This window comes from Monocercomonoides exilis, assembly GCF_001643675.1.
Source record: "Monocercomonoides exilis strain PA203 chromosome Unknown scaffold17-1647472, whole genome shotgun sequence".
NCBI classification, from domain to species: Eukaryota; Preaxostyla; order Oxymonadida; family Polymastigidae; genus Monocercomonoides; species Monocercomonoides exilis.
This window is the reverse complement of record NW_027150562.1, coordinates 1,605,939-1,628,188: the sequence shown is the minus strand read 5'-3', so window position 1 is coordinate 1,628,188 and position 22,250 is coordinate 1,605,939. Positions and strand designations below refer to the sequence as shown.

At 38.2% G+C, this 22,250-nt stretch overlaps 5 protein-coding genes across 5 annotated transcripts; 1 reads left to right on the top strand and 4 right to left on the bottom strand.

Annotated features, from left to right (window-relative positions):
• Positions 1 to 575: 575 nt before the first annotated feature.
• MONOS_13334 (putative AMP-binding enzyme) lies at positions 576 to 4,286 on the bottom strand (the record flags this gene model as incomplete). Its single annotated transcript, XM_067866027.1, has 1 exon — positions 576 to 4,286. The coding sequence occupies one exon, from the start codon at positions 4,284 to 4,286 to the stop codon at positions 666 to 668; it is 3,621 nt and encodes a 1,206-aa protein (XP_067729437.1). The 3' UTR covers positions 576 to 665.
• A 4,191-nt stretch (positions 4,287 to 8,477) lies between these two features.
• Positions 8,478 to 9,044, bottom strand: MONOS_13335 (putative Protein tyrosine and serine/threonine kinase; the record flags this gene model as incomplete). The annotated part of the gene is made up of 1 exon (XM_067866028.1): positions 8,478 to 9,044. The coding sequence occupies one exon, from the start codon at positions 9,042 to 9,044 to the stop codon at positions 8,478 to 8,480; it is 567 nt and encodes a 188-aa protein (XP_067729436.1).
• Positions 9,045 to 9,140: 96 nt separating this feature from the next.
• Positions 9,141 to 10,478, bottom strand: MONOS_13336 (uncharacterized protein; the record flags this gene model as incomplete). The annotated part of the gene is made up of 1 exon (XM_067866029.1): positions 9,141 to 10,478. One exon carries the CDS (start codon positions 10,476 to 10,478, stop codon positions 9,141 to 9,143), a length of 1,338 nt encoding a protein of 445 aa, XP_067729435.1.
• Positions 10,479 to 14,560: 4,082 nt separating this feature from the next.
• On the bottom strand, positions 14,561 to 17,085 carry MONOS_11007 (uncharacterized protein; the record flags this gene model as incomplete). The annotated part of the gene is made up of 16 exons (XM_067863502.1): positions 14,561 to 14,591; positions 14,650 to 14,735; positions 14,812 to 14,919; positions 14,998 to 15,034; positions 15,094 to 15,211; positions 15,312 to 15,484; positions 15,569 to 15,693; positions 15,777 to 15,952; positions 16,008 to 16,038; positions 16,094 to 16,157; positions 16,225 to 16,292; positions 16,340 to 16,443; positions 16,519 to 16,643; positions 16,699 to 16,730; positions 16,793 to 16,894; positions 16,966 to 17,085. 16 exons carry the CDS (start codon positions 17,083 to 17,085, stop codon positions 14,561 to 14,563), a joined length of 1,500 nt encoding a protein of 499 aa, XP_067729434.1.
• A 369-nt stretch (positions 17,086 to 17,454) lies between these two features.
• Positions 17,455 to 22,249, top strand: MONOS_11008 (putative calpain). Its single transcript, XM_067863503.1, has one exon. The coding sequence runs from the start codon at positions 17,464 to 17,466 to the stop codon at positions 21,904 to 21,906; it is 4,443 nt and encodes a 1,480-aa protein (XP_067729433.1). The 5' UTR covers positions 17,455 to 17,463; the 3' UTR covers positions 21,907 to 22,249.
• The last annotated feature ends 1 nt before the right edge of the window (position 22,250 follows it).

Genomic DNA, 22,250 nt, shown 5'->3' with positions numbered 1-22,250 from the left:
ATTTTCTAAGTTTTTGAACAATAATTTGGTTTCATAAATGATAAAAAAATGAATAAACTACGCATTGTTTACGCAAATGTTACGCATTCATCTTCAAAATACGCGAAGTGAAACAAATTCACGCAAGTTCAACAAACACGCAAAACGCATGCCCCACATATTCCGGGGGCGCGCTGCAGCGCCCTGCTCATCAGGGCCTGCACGCATCACGCAATTACGCAAAAAGAACGCCGCGCAAGATCTTTTCTATCGGCTGAGTGCGCAGTCGCCCTCCAAGCTCGATCTGCCTGCGCTGCTCGTTCTTCCCATCGCCGACCGTTATTCTGATCAGCTCCGAGGTATCATCCGAGCTCGCTGATATTTGCACAAAACATGCACAACATCAGTCCCCGACAACACCTAGAAAGGGTTGTGATCACAAGATGAATAAATGATATATGGGATATTTTTGAGTGAGAATTTTTGGAACATTTTTCTCGTTAAAAAAGAAGTTATAAATTCTATGCTGTAAATTATGTTTTGAAAGATTACAACTTCAAAAAATTATTCATGCGCATTATTAAAGAAAATTTATGTTTTCTCAATGAATAAATTTTGTATCAATATTCCTTTTTTGGAGAATAAACAGAAATATTACAAAAAATTGACATGAAAAAAAATAACAGTTAGATGTTCAACTGTTTTGAATTTGAATTGGTTAATAATCGTTTTATGAAATGCGCAATTGCATGACGCTTAACCTCTCCATTAAGGCTGAGAAATCCATTTGATTGAGTCATTGGGCACGGAAGGATAAGAAAATCAAGTGTGCCAGGATCAATGTGCAAGTGAAGTGTGCCAAACAGTGTGTGCAAATGAGATGCAACGAAAGAGCGAACAGAGCTGTCGTTGGCAAGAGTCGGAATGAGGAAAGGAAGAGCTGAAGCAGACGGGGCAACTGAAGCAGCTTTTGTGTTTGAAGAGTCAACAAAAGAATGATCGGGTTGAGACGATGCGACACGCAGATTGCACTCAGAAACGAGTCTTCTCCAGTCGAGTTCAATCACAAGCAGCAGGCCATCAGGTGCATTTGGACAAGAGAGGGCATCCGAACAGTCGCTCGATGTGTCGTCATTTGAATCCTGTCTGTCTGATCGAGATGCAGACGAAGATGACGATGCAGATGTCGAAGTCGAATGAGACTGCTGTGTGGCTATTGTTGTTAGCAAAGTGAATGCATCCTTCGCAGTCTGCTGGGTGTAAGTGCGATATTTTGTGGCAGTGCCATTTGAGGAAGAGAAATGAGCATCTCTGAAATGAGTGCACGTGGTGTGGCTGAAAGAGCAGCGAGGAAGAATGCAAAGGCGCCGAATGAAAGGCGATGAATCTGCAATGAGCGACGCAACAAAGCCACAAAGGACTGTTTGAGAAGACCGAAATGTGATCTGCTTCTTTGTTGGATGCCGTGCTGTGTCTGAGTCATCCGACGAGGCAGCCATCAAACCTTGTTCTTCGGCTGATGAAACATCCATTTTGCTGTCCATCTTCTTCTTTTTCTTTTTCTTCGTTCTCAACACATTCCATTTCGTAGTTTTATCCATTCCATCAGAATGTTCCTGTTTGTCAACAGACGAATGAGCTTCCACTGTTACCACTGACTTTCTTGCTATCGTCGCAGCATTGACAATCCGGTCAACCACAAACAGCCCATTGGCTGGATCCCACATGGCCAAGTCGCCTGTTCTGATCCAATCTCCTTCGGTTGTTATTTCTGAGGTGCGTTCTGTGTCGCCGTAGTACCCTCCTCTCATCACCATCGCTCCGCGGATCAGCAGCTCGCCCCGTGGAAATGGCTCGTCTGTCACAAAATAGCCTGCTTCGGGGCAGCTGACTATCTTCATTTCGCACCCGCTGAGCGGCAGAAGGCTGAAGTTGTGTCCAGAAGACAGGCGACGATGCAGCAGACGGCGGGTGTTGAGTGCTGTTGGACGATGCTTGTATCTTTTGCGCCAATAAAGCATGTGTCTATGGAGAACAGAAGCAGAATGCGCACTCAACGACTTTACAGAAGATGGATAAGAAGATGAAGAGGAGGAAGAGGAAGAAGAAAATGATGATGATGATGATAAAGAATCAGAAGAATGATGCTTATGTGAAGACAAATGATATGATGAAGCAGATGATTTTGTTGTTTGCAACTTGTCTTTTTGTGTTTTTCGAGCAAAAGGCTGAGTGCTGCCGGATGCAATGCTCTCCAAAAGAGGTTGTTCTGTGTCTTTGTTTTGTGTAATGAAACTTTTATGAAGCTGAACAGCATTCAATGAAGTTGTCTGGCGCTTCTGAGGAATCGAAAAATCTGACCGAAAAGCAGATTCTGCCAGAAAAGAACGAGAACGACGTGTTGGCAGCTTTCCATCAGTTAGCAGTGAAGGCAGATTGAATGAAGCAGAATGCGAATGAAGAAGAGGATTTGGGGTATCTGGCTGTGAGTGATGCGATGAACTGAAATAAGAATCGAGAGAAGAGCTTCGATGAGAATGAGACAGAAGAGAATGAGAAGATGAATGAGAAGATGAATGAGAAGATGAATGAGAAGATGAATGAGATAAAGTTGATGGACTGGATGAAATGCAAGAAGAAGATGATGACAACGACGATGAAGAAGATGACGACGAATGTGAAGAATGTGAAGAAGGATGAGAAACATCTGGTGAATACGAATGATGAATTCTCCTCAGCCTTTTCGCACCTGGCGCACTATTTTTTGAAATATATTCTCTTTTTTTCTTTTCCATCATCCGATCCAAATGTGCGTAGAAGTCGCCTCTTTCGTCGTCTGAGGCAGAAAAATGCACTTTCAATGGCAATGGAGAGAATGTCGATGCAACTGGCCCAATCGACTCGGCTGTTCCATACAGCTCAATCACAACACGGCGAGGCACAAATTCTGTCTTTGCTGGCAGACGTATTCCAGAATCGCGTGTGTTCTGCCTCGAAACAGAAGAGTCCACATTTTGTGTGTCTGCTTTGGATGGCGACGGCTGCGGCGAGGGAGATGCCGGCGAGGCAGCAGAAGAGGCGATCACAGCCTGTTTGCTTTCTTGCCGCTTCTTCCTTCCGGTGCTGTTCAGAACGCACTCCAAAAACAGCCTTTCCCAGCCAGCCAGCGTGCCACACCCGCAGCACACGACCAGCCCCAGCGAGCCGCCCAGCAGCGTGCGGATGGACTCGATGAAGGTGGAGTCCCACAGAAGAGACGGCGTCGGCAGCGGACTCTCAAAAAACGAGGAAAAAGAGCGCCGGCTGAGTTCTCCTGTGGCAGAGTGGAAGTGAGGAAGGAGAGGGCCTAGCGGAAGATGAGAGAGGCTTTTGGGGTGGAAGGAGTATTGAAAGGGAGACAGATGGGGACTGCTGCTGTTGAGGTATTGAAAGGCTGCCAGCGATGCTGCGTGTGCAATGTTGCCTGTGCTTTCGTGCACTTCGAGTGAATTCAAAGGCTCTTTTGTGAGATGGTGTAGAGCAGCTGATTGGACTGAAAATGCCCAGCGGAAAAGATTTTTAGAAGTACTCGATGAAACTTTGTGTGGATGAATGAAAGATGATTGAGAAGACTGTAAATGGCTTTGGGATTGTGAAGATGAGTTGCTTGCATTGTGAATTAAACTGGAAGAAGCTGAAGAAGCTGAAGATGCCCTTTCTTTTTCCTTGTGACGGGCAGTGGATGAAGAGATGACTTCGAGGCATATCCATCTGAGTAGCTCTTTGCGCACAAGCATTCCAGTTGGATGTGAAGCACGCATTTCTCTCAATGCCCTTACTGCCATCATTTCTGGGTGCAAGTGCGATGGAACCTGTTTTTTCTTGCACCTAAGCACTTCTTCTTCTGTCCTTGAGAGAGCAATCATCCCGCCTTTGCTGAATATGGCAAAAACAAGGCAGAACATAAGTGGGTGAGTAGGGGTATGAAGTAGCAAATAAAGCGAGTTCATTATCCAAGCAGGCAACAGAGGCCGTGTGGCTAAATGAGGTTGACTTTCTGCTTGTGCAATGAAGGCTGTTGCGCGTGGGAATTCTAAAGAGTCAGATGCACCTGAAGATGATAGACGTGCAATTGGCTGAACTGGCGGGTTTTCTTGTGTAGAGTCTTCTCCTTTTGTTGACTCCAAAATTTCAGGTGAAGATGAAAGAGCGAGACGAGACGCTGTGATACCCGCAATGATGTTTGCGTGTGATGCCATAACTGCCTTTGGAAATCCTGTTGTTCCGGAAGAAACGAAAATGCAGGCATTTTCATCATAATCTCTCATATCAGTTCCAAATGATTCGTGTTCTTGAATATGACTTAGACGACCAATTCGTAAAAACAAAGAAAAAGGTAAAACTTTTAATGAAGGAGGGACGTTATTCAAAGGAAAATCAGAAGTATCACAAGAAAAAAGCTTGTCCGTATATACAACAAGAGAAATTGTATCACATTGTGGAGAAAACATTAAGAATTTTTGCATAAAAGCATCGCTGATAAATAAAGCGCGAGATTTTGTAAAACGAAGCAAAAATTCGCAGGATTCTGAAGAGATATTTTGTGGAATAATAAATGGGAGAAGTCCAATCTCAATGCACGCTACAACAACAATATAATATTCAACACAATTAGAACACCATATTGCAACTTTATCTCCGATCATTAGTCCAAACGAATGAAATGCATTTGCAGTATCAAAGGCGAGTTGGTTCAATTGATTATAAGAAAGCCATTCGAATCGTATATTTGAACAAAGAGAACGATAAAACCCGAGCGCTGGCTTTACTCCATACGTTTTTGCAAAAGCTCTGAAACAAAATTTGTTTGAGAAGCACAAGCCAAGTTATCGATGAAAATATATACAAACGGAAAAAGCTGAGATACATAGCGAATCCTCAGATCCCAATAGTGTAAAAAGACAGAAGGTGAAATGTATATTTCACCAAATTCCAGCTTGCTTTAATTTTTACGTTAATTTTTCCTTAAAACGCAAATAAATAAATATTAAATAAACTTTTTAATTAGGGGTCAATGTTTGATGGTTGAAGAGAAATGTTTGAATGAAAATATTCTTAACCAATTTATATTAGAACTCAAACATTTTTATTTACCAAAAAGGCAACAAATAATTGCAATTCCAAATATGTTCAAGGTGATTAAAACAAACTGGTGAAGTGAAGATTATTCAGACTTTCATCGGAAAAAATTATTGTATATCAATGATGTTCTTGAAATCGAACTGGTTTGCTGTTTAAATATCATTTTTGTTCAACATTAATTGATTTGGGCATTTTTTTTTATTATTTCCAAGTATTTTATAAATATCATTTTTTCGCTCTACCAGAATTATATAAAAGTTGAATAATGGCAAATTACAATGCATCATTAGATAATAGAATGTACAAAATATGCAACAAAATAGATACAGAAGAAAATGAATCAAATATCAGGTAAAATCCTCATAAATATCATTATTGACAAGCGATAAACCGAAAAATACTGAAATCAAAACATTAATGAACTATGAAGGAAAATAATCTTTGGAAAGATCTCTTCACGACTTTGATTTGTTGGTGCAAAAGAAGCTTTTATCTGAATCGAGCAAAGGCAGTGCAACTACTGCAAAAGCAGAGTCAAGAAATGGCAAGAAGAGAGATTCGAAAGTGGTTGACATTTAACGCAACTGACTTTTGGAATTAACAAACATTTTGAAGAGGAATAGGAATTGAATAGGTTTTGAGTGGGAAAAAATGAACAACGGATATTAGCTTTCAATAATAATTACTTCAATCTTCGATTTTTCAACCAAAGATATTGTTCGAAATAATTAATCAACCGATTAAAAAGATAAAATTAGACCATTCCTGCAGATACCAATCTTTGTCATAACTGTTCGATTGAATCATTCACAACTTCCAAAAAAGTTCATAAGATTTCCTCAAAGCTAATGTTGACTGATAACCTTCAATTCTGCAGTCAACGCAAGAATGCTTCTTTGTTACAAATTCTCTCCCTCTTTTTATTCTGAAATTAACAGCACCTAAAAAGGAAAAAGATAAGAGAAGGGGTTATATTGCTTTCCAACGAGACAAAGATAGTTCTATATATGGGCTGTTGCTTTCTTAAAGTGGCCAATGAAATGCTCTTGGTGGACGTCATCTTCATTTTCTATGATTTATATTTTTTTCGATTTTGGACGTGCGATAAAGGACAAGACGAATGTCATGTGAAAAGCGCCATTTTTTCAATTGGTTACAGATGCTAACTGTGCAAGAAAGAACGAGAAAAAAAGAAAATCTAATCGAATGGAACGGAGCCAAAGAAGCGATGGAAAAAAGATAAAATAAGTAGATTATTCGAGGAAGAGAACAAATCTGACGGCATCTTTTGAAATTTATTATATTGAAAGCGCATATCGGGCTCCAAGACATTTTTGAAGAATTGTTTCAAAAACTTTCTCGTGAATCAACAGCAATTTCTCCTTTATTTGATGTTTATATACCGAACAGTTTTTATGGATTATTACGGAGAGTTGTCTTAATCAATAATTCTTGAACAAGAGCTCAGCTAGAAAGCTTTTCAATTTATTGATTTTGAAATCAAAATCAATTACAGCTCCATTGAAAGCAAATGTTGCTCTATGAAACAGCGAGTGTTTCTTCATCCTATCGCTGGGATTGCCATAAAGAATAATCATACGCATTTCTATTTTTCTGAGTTTTCAGTTTGACGAACCTACTAATGCGTGAGTTCATTTTCTGAATTTATTATCAGCTTTCTTGAAGCAATTGAGGAAAATGTCGTTTGTTGTAGCTTGGATATGCAACGGGCAAATCAAAATCGAAGAGAAAACATCGAATTATTTGAAATGAAATTCTTCTGAACCTTTTGCTAAATGATGACTTGTTTTTGATCAAAATGGAAAAACAAAGATGGATTCTGTTTTTTATTTGATTTGAGGATTATTTCGAGCTAATCGCTCCAATGACATGTCAAAATTTGGAGGGAAACGCGTTAGACTCGATGTTTGGAAACAAATTATAATGAATTTATATTGTTAATGTGCCTCCATGTCGGTACAGAAAAAAGGAAAAAAATGAAAGAGGAATCAGATACGAATCAAATTGCATTTATTTTCCTTGCATTTATTTTGGAATGCAAAAGAACATCATTGTTGAATTGTTTGACTCTTTCGTCAGCTGGATTTTTGGATTTCCTTTCATTCATCGGCTTGTTCTCTCTTCTATGGAAATGAAGTGATGGATAAAAAAGAACGATTTGTGAAAAGAAGAGAAGATGATCAACGAAAGCAATAATATGGAACAAGGGCAAAGTGTGACGAAGAAAGCGAAGATTAGACTCAGAAAGGAGAAGACCAACTTAGGCTGAAGGTTGCATGAGATGCAAAGAAATGAAGGAGCTTAAGAGAATGCAGTGGAGAATGGAAAGAAAGAAAAAGAATGTGAGAATGAATTAGAACAAGAACAGATGTATATTAAAGGAAAAATGTAATGAAAAAGAACGTTTTGAGAGAGAAGCAAATGTGCGATACGAGGGAAAAAGAGTTGAAGGAAGATGCATCTTTTTTAACATGGAAAATTAAAGTTTTTGGAGTGATGAGTTGGTGGAATATGTTGTGCTTCGAAGAATAATGTTTGGCCGTATCGCTTCAGATGCTATTTTCAAAAAAAAAAAAAAAAAAAAGCATGATTCTAAAATCAACTCATAAATGTTTTTGTATCATTTTCAAAGAAAATGAAAATGATGAAATGGACATCAAAGAATGATCTGCATTTTGTTTTCTCAGAAGAAGCATTTAATATTACGAATGAATAAATAAGAACTTCATTCAACAGGAAAGAATTGAAATTATGAAATGTTTCGAAAAGGTGGTTTGAAAGGCTAGATTCAGAACGTCCATTTGAGTATTCAAATTTTTCTTGGAGATTCAAGAAAATCGGCAGAATAAGCAAAACTCAAACAGTTAATCAGAGAGCGTTGAAAGCTTGAAATCTGCAATGCATCATGAAGCGCAAGCAATGCAAGTATCAAGTGTTATTTTTCGATCACAAAATGCTATCATAAAGCATTGATTTGCTTTTGAATTTTCGCACACTGACATTTGCAGCTTTGGAACAGATGAAATTCAATGTTATTTTGATCATTGCGAAACTCTGACATCTGGTTTGTAAATGTGAACTCAAGTGGATAAGTTGTGGAAGGAAACAAGAATTGACAATTTTTGATTCAACAAGTGTTTTGTTTCACAAGAATAAACACAGAAATGGATGGAGCAACAAATCTTGAAACAGAAGTTTGATTTCCAAAGAAAAAGAACAAAACAAAAAAATAAAATTGCAAGGATCATTGAAAACACTGCAGACAATACATTTAGTCAAGCGTTGGCAAGCCAACTGGAAAATTGGCGCTTTCTGTGTTTGCTGCGTTTGAGCGTTGAGAGCAAATGGAGAGAATTCTAGTTGCCCATGCAAGCATCGAGAGTGCCATTTGTTTCATATCCAGAAGCGCATCGGCTTGCAGGAGCGCAGGCAACGGCATCAGACATGGTGAGGATGGCTGCACCAGGTGGGAAGTGCTGAATGAATTCGCGCTTGAGTTGGTCAAGTCCGGGTCTATCTCTCCACTGGGATGCCACACACTTTGTGGCAACAGCAGCCAACGATGATTGGTGGATGCTGTTCAGACACATCCTCTCCCCGTTGATAATCTTCTGTCCAGCTGTTTCTGGGTCATATTCAGCGAATGGGATCTGGAGCGTCAGACACTCCCACACCATCATCCCAATCGAAAACACCACCGACTTCTTAGTCGCTCCCGTCTTCTTGTTGATCAGCAGCTCAGGCGCCTTCCATCTCAGACACTCTTTCCTGAAGTCATCCTCATCCTCAAAGGCAGATGAGGGCAGGGAATCATCATCATCATCATCGCTAGCAGATGTTACAACAGTCGATGAAGAGATGGATGATGAGTCTGAACTGTCATCAGAAGAAAAATCGGAATGTATCACAATGCAGATGACCATGTGTTCTGAGAATAGAACAATATGAGGACTGAGATTGGAAAGAGAAGATAATCCATTTTCCATCTCATCAAAGGAGTGAAGTGCGAGATTTGCCACTCAGAACAGGATTTGGGAAGCTGTCTGCTCCCTCTCCTGCAAACTCCCAATTGCCATCTCTTTTTTCTCATTTCTCCCATGAAGCAACATGAACAACGAATCCCTCAAGTCCACAATCAATTTTTCATGAGGCGATGAACAGGCAATTGCATCCACCAGATTCGACATGGATGAGGTGGTTGGGCATAGACTCTCTGATCGATCAAATGTTGAATCCGAATCAGTTGTTAAAGTGGATGAGATGGATGGCGATGGAGTCTGCTTTCTTGTCTCTTCTTCTTCTTCTTCCTTTTCATCAACCTTCTCCAGCATCCAATCAGGGATCTTGTCTGAGTCTTTTCCCAGAATGTATTCTGTTGATCCACTCTCAGGCAGAAGATGCTCTGATGATTCTGAATGTCCCAAACTTTTTGCATTCACCCTCTTCTTTATCCTCTCTTCATTCTTCTTCTCTGCCTCCTTCTCTGCTCTTCTCCACTGTTCCTCGGGAGACATCTCCATTGTCACCATTTCAAATACCTTTGGATCCTTTTTCACTGTGTCTTCAACAATCAACTCCAGTTCTTCTGTTCTCCTCTTTTGCTTTTTCCATCTGACAATAAAAGCAATTGCAACAATAGGAACAATCAAAAACAAAACAGCGAAAAGAACAATAATTATCAGTGATAACGAAGGAGTTGAACCATTTGCTCCTTTTGCAACCTTCGCCTCATCATCAACCTTCGAATCTGTTTTGTTCTTCAGGATGGATGCCTCTGTTTGTGATGGAGCATCAGTGCTACCGAACAGGATGCGCACCGAGACTTCTGCTTCATCTCCAGCATTGTTCAGAAAGGAGGAATCAATCATTGCATGGACTTCGTTTTCCGACACATATCCATCCTGACTGAATTCCTCGTTCTCGGTCATCTCGAGGTTTCCGACTTTGGAGATGAGCTGGAAAGTCAAGTTGCATGGAAGAAGGAGAAATCCTGTGAAAATGAGGGTTGTCTGGTTGGCGCTGCTGGAGGAAGTCACAGAGAAAAGAGAAGGAACAAACAGTGGAGAGAGTCTTGCAGAGGGGATGCCAGACAAGATGCATCCTGAGTTGAGAACCCAAAGAGAAGAATCGTTTTGTGAGCCATCTCCGCCCTTGAGGCTGCTGATGTGAAGGCTACCATTGTCATTGCAAAGCATGTTTCTTCGAAGAGATGGATATTTCTTCAGTTTTGGATTGTTCTCAACAAACTTCGAATCAGCTATTGCGATGTGTGCATCAGAAACTGATAGACCTCCAATTGAAGAATTTGCCAGCGTGGTGTCTGACATGGTTGCAGAACAGCCTCTGAAATGAAGCATCGAAGAATTCCATTGGCATTTGCAATCGATGCATCACAGCCAAAAGATGCATATGTTGGAGTGTCTGTGAAAGATGAAAATGAAGATTTGGAGACAAAAACGGAGCAATTTGAAGTTAATTGTATCCTTCGTAGGTGAAAAGAAGTTTGTGTTGGAAAAGTGTTCATGTGTTTTGTGGACGACAAGCTTATGTTGCAAGCAGTTACAGTGCAACCAGACAAAGCAAACGGATGATTATTGAAAAGTGAATTATCGAGAATGCAATCGCGGATATTGTTGATTGAATTGGAAAACACACAATCTTTTCCTTTCACATTCGAAGAAGCACAGTTCAGCATATTCAAAGTGATTGACGAATTGCAGCATGAAAATATGGTTGAAAGAGTACTTCGATAATTTTCCCAAACAAAATTCAGATTTGCATTTTCTCCATTTGAACACTGAATTCTCCTTTTGAAAGGGTCATTGCAAGCTGATTTCATAACTGCACACTCCGAAGAGTCATTCACATCAGTTGATTGGATATTGCATAAACTGGAAGAGTTGAGAGCTGACAGAAAAAGGCAAATGCTAACCAAAAACATGAAAGCAGAAAAACAATATGAACGGAAATAATAACTATGGAAGAATGTGTTGTGTTTTTCTGAATCCTTTGTTTGCTTTTTCTTATGAAATTCAGAAATACAATTTTATCAAAGAAATTGTAATATTTTTAATTGAAATTATTTGTAAAATGATCAAAAACAACCATATTTCAAATTACGTTTAAATGAATGTGAATCATTTTCAATTTCAACTTATTTGATTTATTTTTACGTATTATTATTATTATTACTATAACTTAATATTTGTGACGCGGGTGGATGAATTGCCTTTTTTTTGTAAAACAAAATTGACGTGATGATTTTTTATATTTATTTTCCCCTGAAACTTGAACGCAAAATAATAATTGAAACATAAAAATTCATTTCATTGCTTATAATGCAAAAATGTTAGGAATTAGTAAAATAAGAATGACATCAATGAAACTAAACATGTGTTACAGATTTTAGAATTTTTGTAACGCCAGTAAGTACAGATATCGCATAAAATACCGGACATCGCACAAAATACCGGACAAGATCGTTTGCTCAATAACCACTCAAAAAGAAAATCTGTAAAATTTCCTCAAAATATATCTCATCAATGCAAACTCAAGTGTCATTCAAGACTTTCAAAATAGCTTCATTTGTGCTCAGAGAAAACATTTTGAAATCAAGGAGAAATAGTATTTTGAGTTTCTCTGATATTAGAAAAATAATTTTCTCTGAGCACAAATGAAGCTATTTTGAAAGTCTTGAATGACACTTGAGTTTGCATTGATGAGATATATTTTGAGGAAATTTTACAGATTTTCTTTTTGAGTGGTTATTGAGCAAACGATCTTGTCCGGTATTTTGTGCGATGTCCGGTATTTTATGCGATATATGTAATTAAAAATCCACGTCAGTATTGGTATTAGAAAAAATTATTATTTTTTGCAATTTTTGAATTTTCGTACGACAAACCAATTTTAATTTATTTATTCATTTTATTTTATTCTTCAAATTACATTTTGTTTCAAGAAAAAAAGAAAAACTTCTTCCCTGTGAGATACTGACTCCATTTACAGTCACTGACTTCACTGACTGTCCGATGATCAATATTTTTCAAATATGATTTTTTGTCAATGTCCTTTTTGAGAAACGTATTTTCATTCTTAGCTTATTTGAATTAATAATTAACAATATTTGTAAATGAAATTTTTGTACTTATAATTGAGGTTCTGAAGTGAAAATAATCTCTCGATCTATCCGGAAACCAATTTTGTCTATCAATAGTTACAAAGTTACACACGTTTAAATGAAGCCTTTCAATATTCATTTATTTTTGTATTTATTATTAGTATAATAACTATTTTTTGTTTTGTTTTGTTTTTCTGATATTTTTAAAAAGAATTGTTTATTTATGCGAAATTAATAAATATTCTACCAAGAAGTCTATGAATAGTGATTGTTTTGTATTTGCTCTGAGAATTCATAATACACTCATTTCTAAATTTTCAAAATAAGAATTTATTTCTCAAAAAATGCTAACGAACGTTAGAAATCTTTTATATGTCTATGTTTTAAAAATATTAATTATTATTCAAATGACAAAGAATCTCCTCCTGTTCCAGCTCTAAAATGAATCTGAATCCTCGCTTTTTAATTTTGAAAATTACTATTCAGTATCTTCTTCATTTTTGATTCCCAAAATATCATTGATATCAATTATTTCTTTGTTTTCATCATTTTCATCATCATCAATTTCCAATTCAAATTCATCTTCAGATTAAAATTTTATAACTTTTTCCATGTATTCTCCGTGGAAAATAAAACCTGATCTTTTCACAATGAATGTTACAAGCACTCCAGGAATAAATCGCTTTTTTCACTCCTGATATTGTGAAAAAAGATCGTAAATGTGCCTTCATTCCTTGGATAGTGTTTGTATTGGCTTTCGAAACAGTGTCAAGGTGATGATGTTTGTGGCAGACTATTTGGTGGGTGGAACCCATTTCTCACAAGCAAATGGAAGCTTTCCACTCGTTGCTGATTATTGTTTTTCCTTCTTTGATTCAATTATTAATTTTTGCGATAATGTTTTTTTTTTTCAAATATGGCACTATGACCATAAAATTATCCCCTAAATCTTCTTCACCTTTTTGTTCAACAGCTCCAAATATCCACATCAATTTTTTCTGCATTCCATATTCAATAAATAGTGATATTTAATATGAATAAATAAATATTAACGTTCACAGAACTTATATACGTCTTTATTTTTTTGAAAAGTTCCTTTTGTTTAATTTGCAAATAAAATAAAAATTTCATATTTCGATCAAATTTCTGTTCCTGCTCACCAAATTTTGCTGCCATTGAAACAAGTCCTCGGCAACGTTGTTTTATCCGTTAAGTTGTGATTTCGTGAGTGAAAACAGAAATTTGATTGAAATATGAGATTTTTTCTTTATTTGTAAATTTAACAAAATGAACTTTACAAAAAAATTTTGACATATGGGTGATTATTTTTGAAAGCATATTTTTTATTTCAATTTTTTCGGTTTAAAGATTTCACTTGAACATAAAAAAAGAACACTGAAAAATGATAATACATACAAATGGCATCATCATCTTTATAAGAGCAAAAATATTTATCAATAATTCAGTTGAAATGAATTCAGCAATCGAATACAAAATCTATATTCAAAGGTTGTTTGTCATTTAATCCAGATTTTGTATTTTAATGATAAGTTTCATCATATCCATTTAAAAATCAAATGTTTAAGCTAAAAAAAGAAAGGATATCTTTAATTAATATTTTCACTTTTCAGTGTTCTTCAGTTAATATTCAAATGAAATGTTCGAACCGAAATTTTTAAATAAAAAAATATGATTTCAAAAATAATCACCCATATACATACAAATGAAAATAAAAATCAAATTAAAAATTATTATTATGATTTTCCGAATTATTTTATAAATAACTTGGTAAGAGTGGATTCAACAGACACCCTGAAATCAACATAGATAATCATTTCCCCAACATATTAAATAATAAATATTTAATATATTCAAAGAATTTTTAGGAAAATAACTATATTCAAATATTAAAAATCATCTTCATTCTTATCATTAATTTACAAAAAAATGGATTTTCAAGGAAAACCCTAACTTTTTTTCCTTTTCTTAACCCTAGCAAAAAAGATGCGAAAACAATAAATCATATAACCAAAAAAAAAAACTTATTTCGGAAGCTAATGTGAGAAAAAAAAAAGGAGAAATATTAATATGATGGGTGTGATCAAAAGAGGTGTCGATTGATTCCACTTTTACCAATAACTTGAATAAATCGTCTTCCATTTGCATAAATTTTTTCAAAATGTGTTTTGTAAATAACTTCAAAACAAAAACCAAGCAGTGCAATTGCAATTAATTATAACAATACAAAAATTACACACATTATCAAACAATAAAAAAAATATTCATAAATACGCCTTTAATGTATATCATCCTTTTGATTTAATCCTTTAATTTTTGAAGAGTCAACTTTCTATAAATAAAATCATTATGTCAATGAATGTTCACCAATGTATTCGAAAACGTCATACTGTTGAAACATGCGTTTTTCTGTTTCTCTTCGATCTTCGGCCAATTGAAGTTCTATTTTCCTAATTTTTCTTATGTATTTATTAATCTGAAAAATTGTTTCGATAATTCATTTTAAATTAATATTAAAAGATTCGCATGAAAAAATAATAACATAACAAGACCTCTTTTTGCATTTCTTGCTTGAACAAATTGATTTCTGATTGATGCTTAGCATTTAATCTGTCAATCTCTTCTTTGCATCTTTCCTTCATATCATTCTGTGCTTTTTCCTACAGAGTCAAACGAAAATCAATTGTAATTTTTTCAAATATCAATTTATAGACACAAAGCAAAATTTGAAATCCAACCATTTTTTGCTTTTCTTTTTCGCGAATTGTTTTGAGACTTTGCGTTACAATGCAGAAAAATTCAATCAAACAAAATCAAAATAGTAAAATACAAACTGTTTAATTTTTTCCTTCAAGAGATCATTTTTATCTTTTGCCTTGCGCACTTTTTCTTCATTCATGGCTGAAGATATCAAATCATTTGCAGTTTGATGCATTAATGATGTTGACTCTTCTAATTTTAAAATTGAACATCAAAATAATCAAATCACACATTTATCATCAATTTGCATTGCAAAACTATTTATTTCAAAATAATGCTTTGAATGTCCAACCTTTTGTTACTATCCCGTCCATTGCTTTCATTATCTCTCCAATTCTTTGTTTTTCTTCTCTGCATTCTCTTTCCAGCTGCTCAATCGTTCGGTGAAGTTTTCGTCTTTCGGCTTCACTGTCATCGAGTTTTTGCTGCATCAAACGAATGTCTTCAGCTTGTCTTTGGTCTTTTCTGAAATAATGTTAAATTGAAATACATCAGACATATTATAAAATTGGAAAATGAAAATTGCTTTCTTTCTTTCTTTTTACAAACTCTTTTTGAGCATCTTCAGTGATTCTTTTCATTTGCATATTCGTTTTAACCATCAGTTCTATTTCTTTCTGTAGTTCTCGTATTGTCCCAGCCTTGCTATTTAATTCTAATTCTGAATCGTGAAGCTAATGGGATAAAGAAATGTTACAAAATTGTATTACATACAAGTCAATTGAAATATTCAGCACAAAATCAATTATTTGCAGACTTTTCTTTCCATTTCTGCCATTTGCTCAGAATGTTTTAAATTTGCTGAATCAAAAGCATTTTGTGCTGTCTGAGTAATTGCTTGCGTTGACTGGATGCATTGAACCTCTAATGCATTTTTTTCCAATGCAAGTTGTTGATTTTCTTGTTGAAGATGTTGGTTGACAGCAAGAAGCTCTAAAAAAACATCAGAAAAAACAACTCGTGATTGAAATCACAAAAGCACACAAACGTTCTCTTTCAAAAGAAAGTTGTGTAAATTGCTGAGATATGTCATAAAATTGAATGAAACATAAAAATAATAAAAATTAACCAAACATTCAAAATATCTGAACATTTCTGCATTTCCTCAGCTTGTTCGCTTAATGACTTTTTCAACGCCCTTCAAGAATTTGATATTTTTTCCCGAAAGTTAAACGAAAAATATCTCCGAGAAATATAATACAAACTGGTTTTCTTGAATATGAAGTGTTACAATCTGAGCCTGCTCATTAAGTTGCTGAGCTTGAGTTTCAACCTTATTATTGGAGAATGATTAAAATAAAAAAATCATGTTTTGCAAACTGTTTGATGCATTTGATCCAATGAAAGTTTTAAGGATTTGCACTCTTTTTCTTTTTGATTTAAAGTGGAATTCATTTGTTTTATTTTAAATTGAGTTTTTTGAACTAAAATATTTCAAATATATTATTAATTTCAAATGTGTTAAAATGTGATATAAATAAGAAAGTGAATTTTCAAACATTCCTCATTCAATCGTGTATATTCCATTTGCTGTAGTTCGAACTCCTTTTGAAGTTGTTCGTACTGCTGTTGCTTCAATTGCATAATTTGCTCAATTTGCATTTTTTCTTGCCGTGCTTCTGTTCTATCAAGAACAAAAAAAGAAATTATAAACAAATATTCAGATTATAAATGCAAACATCTGATCATGCATCACTTGTAGATTAGAAATCTTAAATGGTTCATTTGAAAGTGTATTATTTCTTGAGCATAAAAAGCAATCCATTAAAATACCTGAGATGCTTGTAAAGTTTGACTATGTTTTAATTTTGGAATGAGTTCTTCATAATCTTTTTGAAGATTTTGATAAAGAGACAAAGATTCATTCAGTTTTTCCTAAAAGAAGTATTGATTGCCAATAATTACTTTTTAGTTCACTATAATAATTAAAATAATTAGTTTAATACAATTGTGGCTTCTTTATCTGCCCTTTCAACTGCAAGTTGTTGCAGTAATGCTTCAACTTTTTGGCTATCTGAAGAAAACGAATCTCCAGAAAGTGACAATTCTGAGTGTGAAAAAGACATATATTTCACGACTTATTATTTCTTATATATATATTTTAAATTTTATTTGGTGTAAGCTCCGGACCGTGAGACAAAAATATCAAATAATAAAAATTGACAAAATTCAGAAAAATTATAATATACTTTTCTCGCTTTTATTATTCATTTGCTGTTCATAGCCTTAAGCATCGATGTTAAGTATTGTTTTGAAATAATCCACATTCAAACCCATTACTTTTTTGTTCAAATAGGTTTATTGTTTTTGCTTTTTTTAATTTTAAAGCCAATATTCATTTTATGCTCGTTCAATAAATTCATTATTTTCATTGAATATTTTTAAAATTCTGACAAAAAATTTTTTATGAAAACTTCCTTTTTTAATTAAAGAATATTATTTAAATGGTCCAACCTTCAGGAACATCAAAAAATCCACTTCCACCTATAAAAAGACAATCATCAACACTTAGTTCAAGAATGCAATCACAAACATCATCTGAAAATTCAAGTGGAACGGGAAAACAAGAAACTTTAATCCACAAAGCCGAATCTAGCTCAACTGCAAAACCAGAATGGCTTCAAAAGCGTCAAGCTAGCTTTATGAAATTGACTTTATTCCCAAAAACAGAAGATCAGAAGGCGACTTCTGTTATTAGCAGACCAAAAGCAAGGCCACGAATAATATCTGTTGCAAAGAAATCATCAAAGTCAGAAATGAAGGGATATGAAATTCCACTTTTAAAACCTCCAATACCAATTTTCAGAAAGAAGAAGAGAGGCAGCAGAGAACCATCAAGATTATTCTCTCCGCCACCAGCACAGCCTGAATTATTTTCTCCACGAAGAGGATCAAGCCAGGAATTCCTTGAACCGTTACAAGAAGAGAAATCCGAACAGGCCACACATAGGTATGTAATTGTTAGAGGGCCTGCACTCACAGTAAAGCCTATTATTCCCTCAAAATACCCTGCATTACCGAAATTTGGTGATTTTGGAGAAGAAGAGCGCAAAGTACTTGAGGATTCCTCTAAATTGCATGGAGTTGTCTATCCAATTTGGAATCCAGCTGCACATGAGGTTATAAGGGATGATGAAGGAGCCCGTTTCTATGAAGATACAACAAATGTGCTCTTAAACGAAAAACAAGCTAAGAAACACTGTCAGCTGATGAGACCGAAGAGTATATTCCATTGCGACAATCAGGATCTTTCGGTATTTGGAAAGAAAAGCTGGCGTCACCTGAAGCAGTGCTGTGTGGATGACCCGTCTGTGGTTTCTTCGCTTCTGCTTTTGGGATATGCAGAGGAGCGACTGAAGATAGCCTTTCTCACATCCAACATATTCCCTCAGACAGAAGACGAAGGGTGTGTCATCAATCCTTCTGGGCGCTATGCAGTGAAGATGTACTTCAACGGTGCGTGGCGCATGGTGGAGATTGACGACAGACTGCCTTGCACTCCGTCAAACCAAAAGGCATCATCATCATCTTCCTCTTTGCCAGATAATAACAACTCTCTTTTGTGCTGCTATACAAATGGGCGGAAGGAGCTGTGGGCGTCGCTGCTGGAAAAGGCGTTTTTGAAGGTACGTGGCGACTCTTATTCCACGTGGGATGTGCTGTCCGCTGAGACCATCCATTTTCTGGCTGGATGGATTCCTGAGATGTGGAGAGTGGAGCCTTTGAGCGAGGAAGACGGGGATGGCAGCAGCAGTTCAAGCAGTGCGTCTGAAGGCAAAGACGACGAGATGGAAGACCATTGGGAAGAGCTGTATGAAGGGTATGCCACAGCCACGCTTCTGGCGACTGCCTGCACCGACCAGGAGCTGCCTGACGCGATCACCGAAAGCACAGGGCTACTGGCAGACACAGGCTATGCCATTCTGGACGTGAAGGAGGTCGAAGGGCAGAAGATCCTGAAGATGCGGGCACCGTCAATGCAGCGCGGCTGGCGCGGGAAGCTTAGCCCAGGCGATTCCGCGTCGTGGACTCCTGAGCTGCGGAAGGCGCTGCGTTACGACCCAGACACAGCAGCAGGCACAGACAACGGCATCTTCTACATCGACTGGGAGAGCCTCTGCCGGCACTTCAGCTCCCTCAATCTTTCCTGGTCTCCGCTGCTCTTTCCGACGCAGCAGACGTTCCACTGCGTGTTTGAGGCGCAGCACCAGCACGACGACGAGATGCAGCGGACGTTCTATTCTCCGCAGTATCTCGTGCGGAAGGAGAAGAGCCAGCGCTACTGGTTTCTGCTCGAGCGGCACTGGGAAGACCTTGACGAGGACGAGCTGCTGGAGCCACCAGACCCGGCGATAGGGCTGCGCTTCCACGTGCACACCGTCACCGAAGCAGATGCCGAAGGGAACATGCAGAAGAAGCCGCGTCCGATTGCCCGGCCGCCGGTGGTGTGCCGCGTGGCGTGTGTGGACAGCCGGGTGGACCCGACGATGTATCGCGTATGGATGTACTCGCTGGAGAAGATTGAAGACGACTTCGAAGGATACTACACGATGGTCGTCTCAATGATGAATGCGCCGAAGCGGAAGAGAGACCTCCGCTTCACCATCACTGCATACTCCAACAGACACATCGCTGTCTCGCGCATCCCAATCACGCAGACCAACCAGTGCACCATCAAAGCTGAGACACACCCTTATCCTCTAATCTACCCACTCTCCCAGAAGGAAGGCGTCGACGTTATCACACGCTCTTCTGTTGCACTGCCGGTCTCAAATGACCCACAATCTCTGCTTTCTTCTTCTTTCCAATCGACAAATTCTGAAGTTGTCCAGTCAGATTCCACCATGTTTCTGTCATCCTCCTCTTCCACTTCCCCTTCCTCCACCCCTTCACCTTCATCATCTTCGTTCGCATCCTCTTCTTCAATCTCTTCCACATCTGCTGCCTGTGAAGCAGAGAACAAAGAGCGTGCAGAGCTCATCTCGTCGTATTTCCCCGTGCTTCTGACAGGCGCAGGCGACGGCACATTCACCCGCTCGCTGACTGACCAGTCGCCCATCCTGCCTTTCATCCGCATTTCGCAGGTGCTGTTTGCCCCGCAGTTCTTCGTGACACTCACGCCGATGAAGCCTTTCCCGCAGTTCTCGTCTCTTCCTGCACCCGACACATCCATTTCTACCTCTTCTCTCTTCCGCCCTGGCTACACCATCGTCGCTGCCACCACCCTCCCCTCTCTTTCGCCTACTCTCCAGTCGTCCTCTTCCTCTGCCTCTCTCATCCACCACCCACAGGCTCATCTGGCTGGCTCTTCTCAAGTCCCTCGCCTTCTTTCTCCCCCAAAACGTGTCCGCATCGCCTCTCCACCATCGCAAAGGCTGCTGGCTCCACTCCAACGCGATGTCGTCTCGCCTTCTGCTGGCAAGCGTCTGACTTCTTCTTCTTCATCTTCTTCGTCTTTCTCTCTTCCTCGCCTTCTTTCTCCTCCTCGTTCGCAACATGTCATTTCTCCCAACTCGCAAAAGCGCCGTCTTTTGTCTCCCTCTCGCAACACCCGTCCTCTATCACCTGGTTCTGACATGAGCATGCAGCACCTTCAGCACGGCGACAGAAGAGCGATGTCTCCTGCTGCCTCGCCTGCTTCTTCTGCTTCTTGTTCCTCTCGCAACAGACTTTCCCGTCCAACCAGCAAACATCGTTCGTCTGTCTCTCCTTCATACACACCCTCTCCTTCAGCCACACCGCCTATGTCTCCTTCTGCTGCTTCATTCGCTGCTCCTCCGAAGATGCTGCCAAACCCCTTCGAAACAGCATCCACCCCAACAAAACCAGGCGACGTGTCTGTTGTGATTGACAGCCCAACAGCAACAGAATTTTATGTGGATGTGGAGGAACTTGAGTCTCAGCCACTTTCTGTTGAGAAGGTGATTGAAGATGCAATCTCTAAATCAAATTCAACTTCTCAGTCATCATCATCATCATCATCATCATCATCATCATCTTCATCATCATCTTCTTCTTCTTCTTGCTCTTGTTCTGTTTCACCATTTGTGATGATTGAGCGTCGATATGCCCCGTCCACTCAGTTCTTTTTGTACCATCGTTCCGCTGCACAGATGACATTTATGTTCCAAAAAGAGACTTCTTCTCCCAAACAGCGTTTTCTTCGAGTTGTTGCACCTTCTCCGCTCTCCAGCATCGAGCACAACTCTCCCTTCACCTTCACCGTCGTCCCACCGCCTGGCTATTCAGCGTCTATTGAGTCGATTCCTGCACCGTGGGTGTCAGCGCGCTATCAGCTGAGCTGGTTTGGAGTGGCAGGGAAGGTGGAGAAGGCGAAGACGAACAAGCAGCAGATATTCAGACGCTTTGCCATCTTCGAAGCAGAGGAAGACACAAACATCCTCATCCAGTTCCTCTTCACAACGCCTGCCATGCTGTTGTACAACCCGTACTTCAAAGTGTATCCGCTAAGCGCTGTGAAATTGGAGAAAGAGGACGGCAATTTGGCAACCGATCCGCTCAACCAAGTCGCCCGCAGCATCATCACCCGCCTGTCTGCCAGGAACGAGCCAGTGAATGCGAAGGAGTGGCTCTTCGAGTCCACACAGCACTCAAACAGAAATTACGCCCACCGCTTCCCGTCGACTCTGGACTCCTCCTTTGGCTCGCCCGATGAAGGAAGACACGTTGGCTTCTCGGCTGGCTCGGGGACTGTTAAGGGTGTGCCTTTTGCACCTCCTGCTGATGCATCGCAGAAGAGAGACACAAAGCAGCTATGCCAGGGGAGATACGTACTGGAAATAGGAGTTGCATTTGTGGATTTAGTAGAATATTTTGCTTTAATTTGGACAGACAAATCTAAAATTACAATTTACACGTTGGATTAATCGTCTTAATTTCTAGCATCATACATTAAGTAGATCCAAGAATGCTCAATCACAAACAATTTTTTTTTTATTTCATTTATTTGAATTTTTATTTCAACTATATGCATTTACTGTTTTTGCTTAATCTACAGTATTTATATTATAAGTTATTTTTTCTAATCAAATCATCACCTTGTTTGATCTTTTTTTCTTTCTATGAATATGTTTTTAATCGGAATTACAAATTGGTATGTATTGAGAGAGAGAGTTTGACTTTGGAATCTTTTCTTTCTTTAAAACATTTCGACATACATTTTTAAAAACATTCATATGTTTGAAATTTTATAGTATGTGTGAAGATCATT

What these genes read in the sequence shown, in the direction of transcription:
- MONOS_11008 (XM_067863503.1), top strand. Translation starts at nt 17,464, where the DNA reads ATGGTCCAACCTTCAGGAACATCAAAAAATCCACTTCCACCTATAAAA.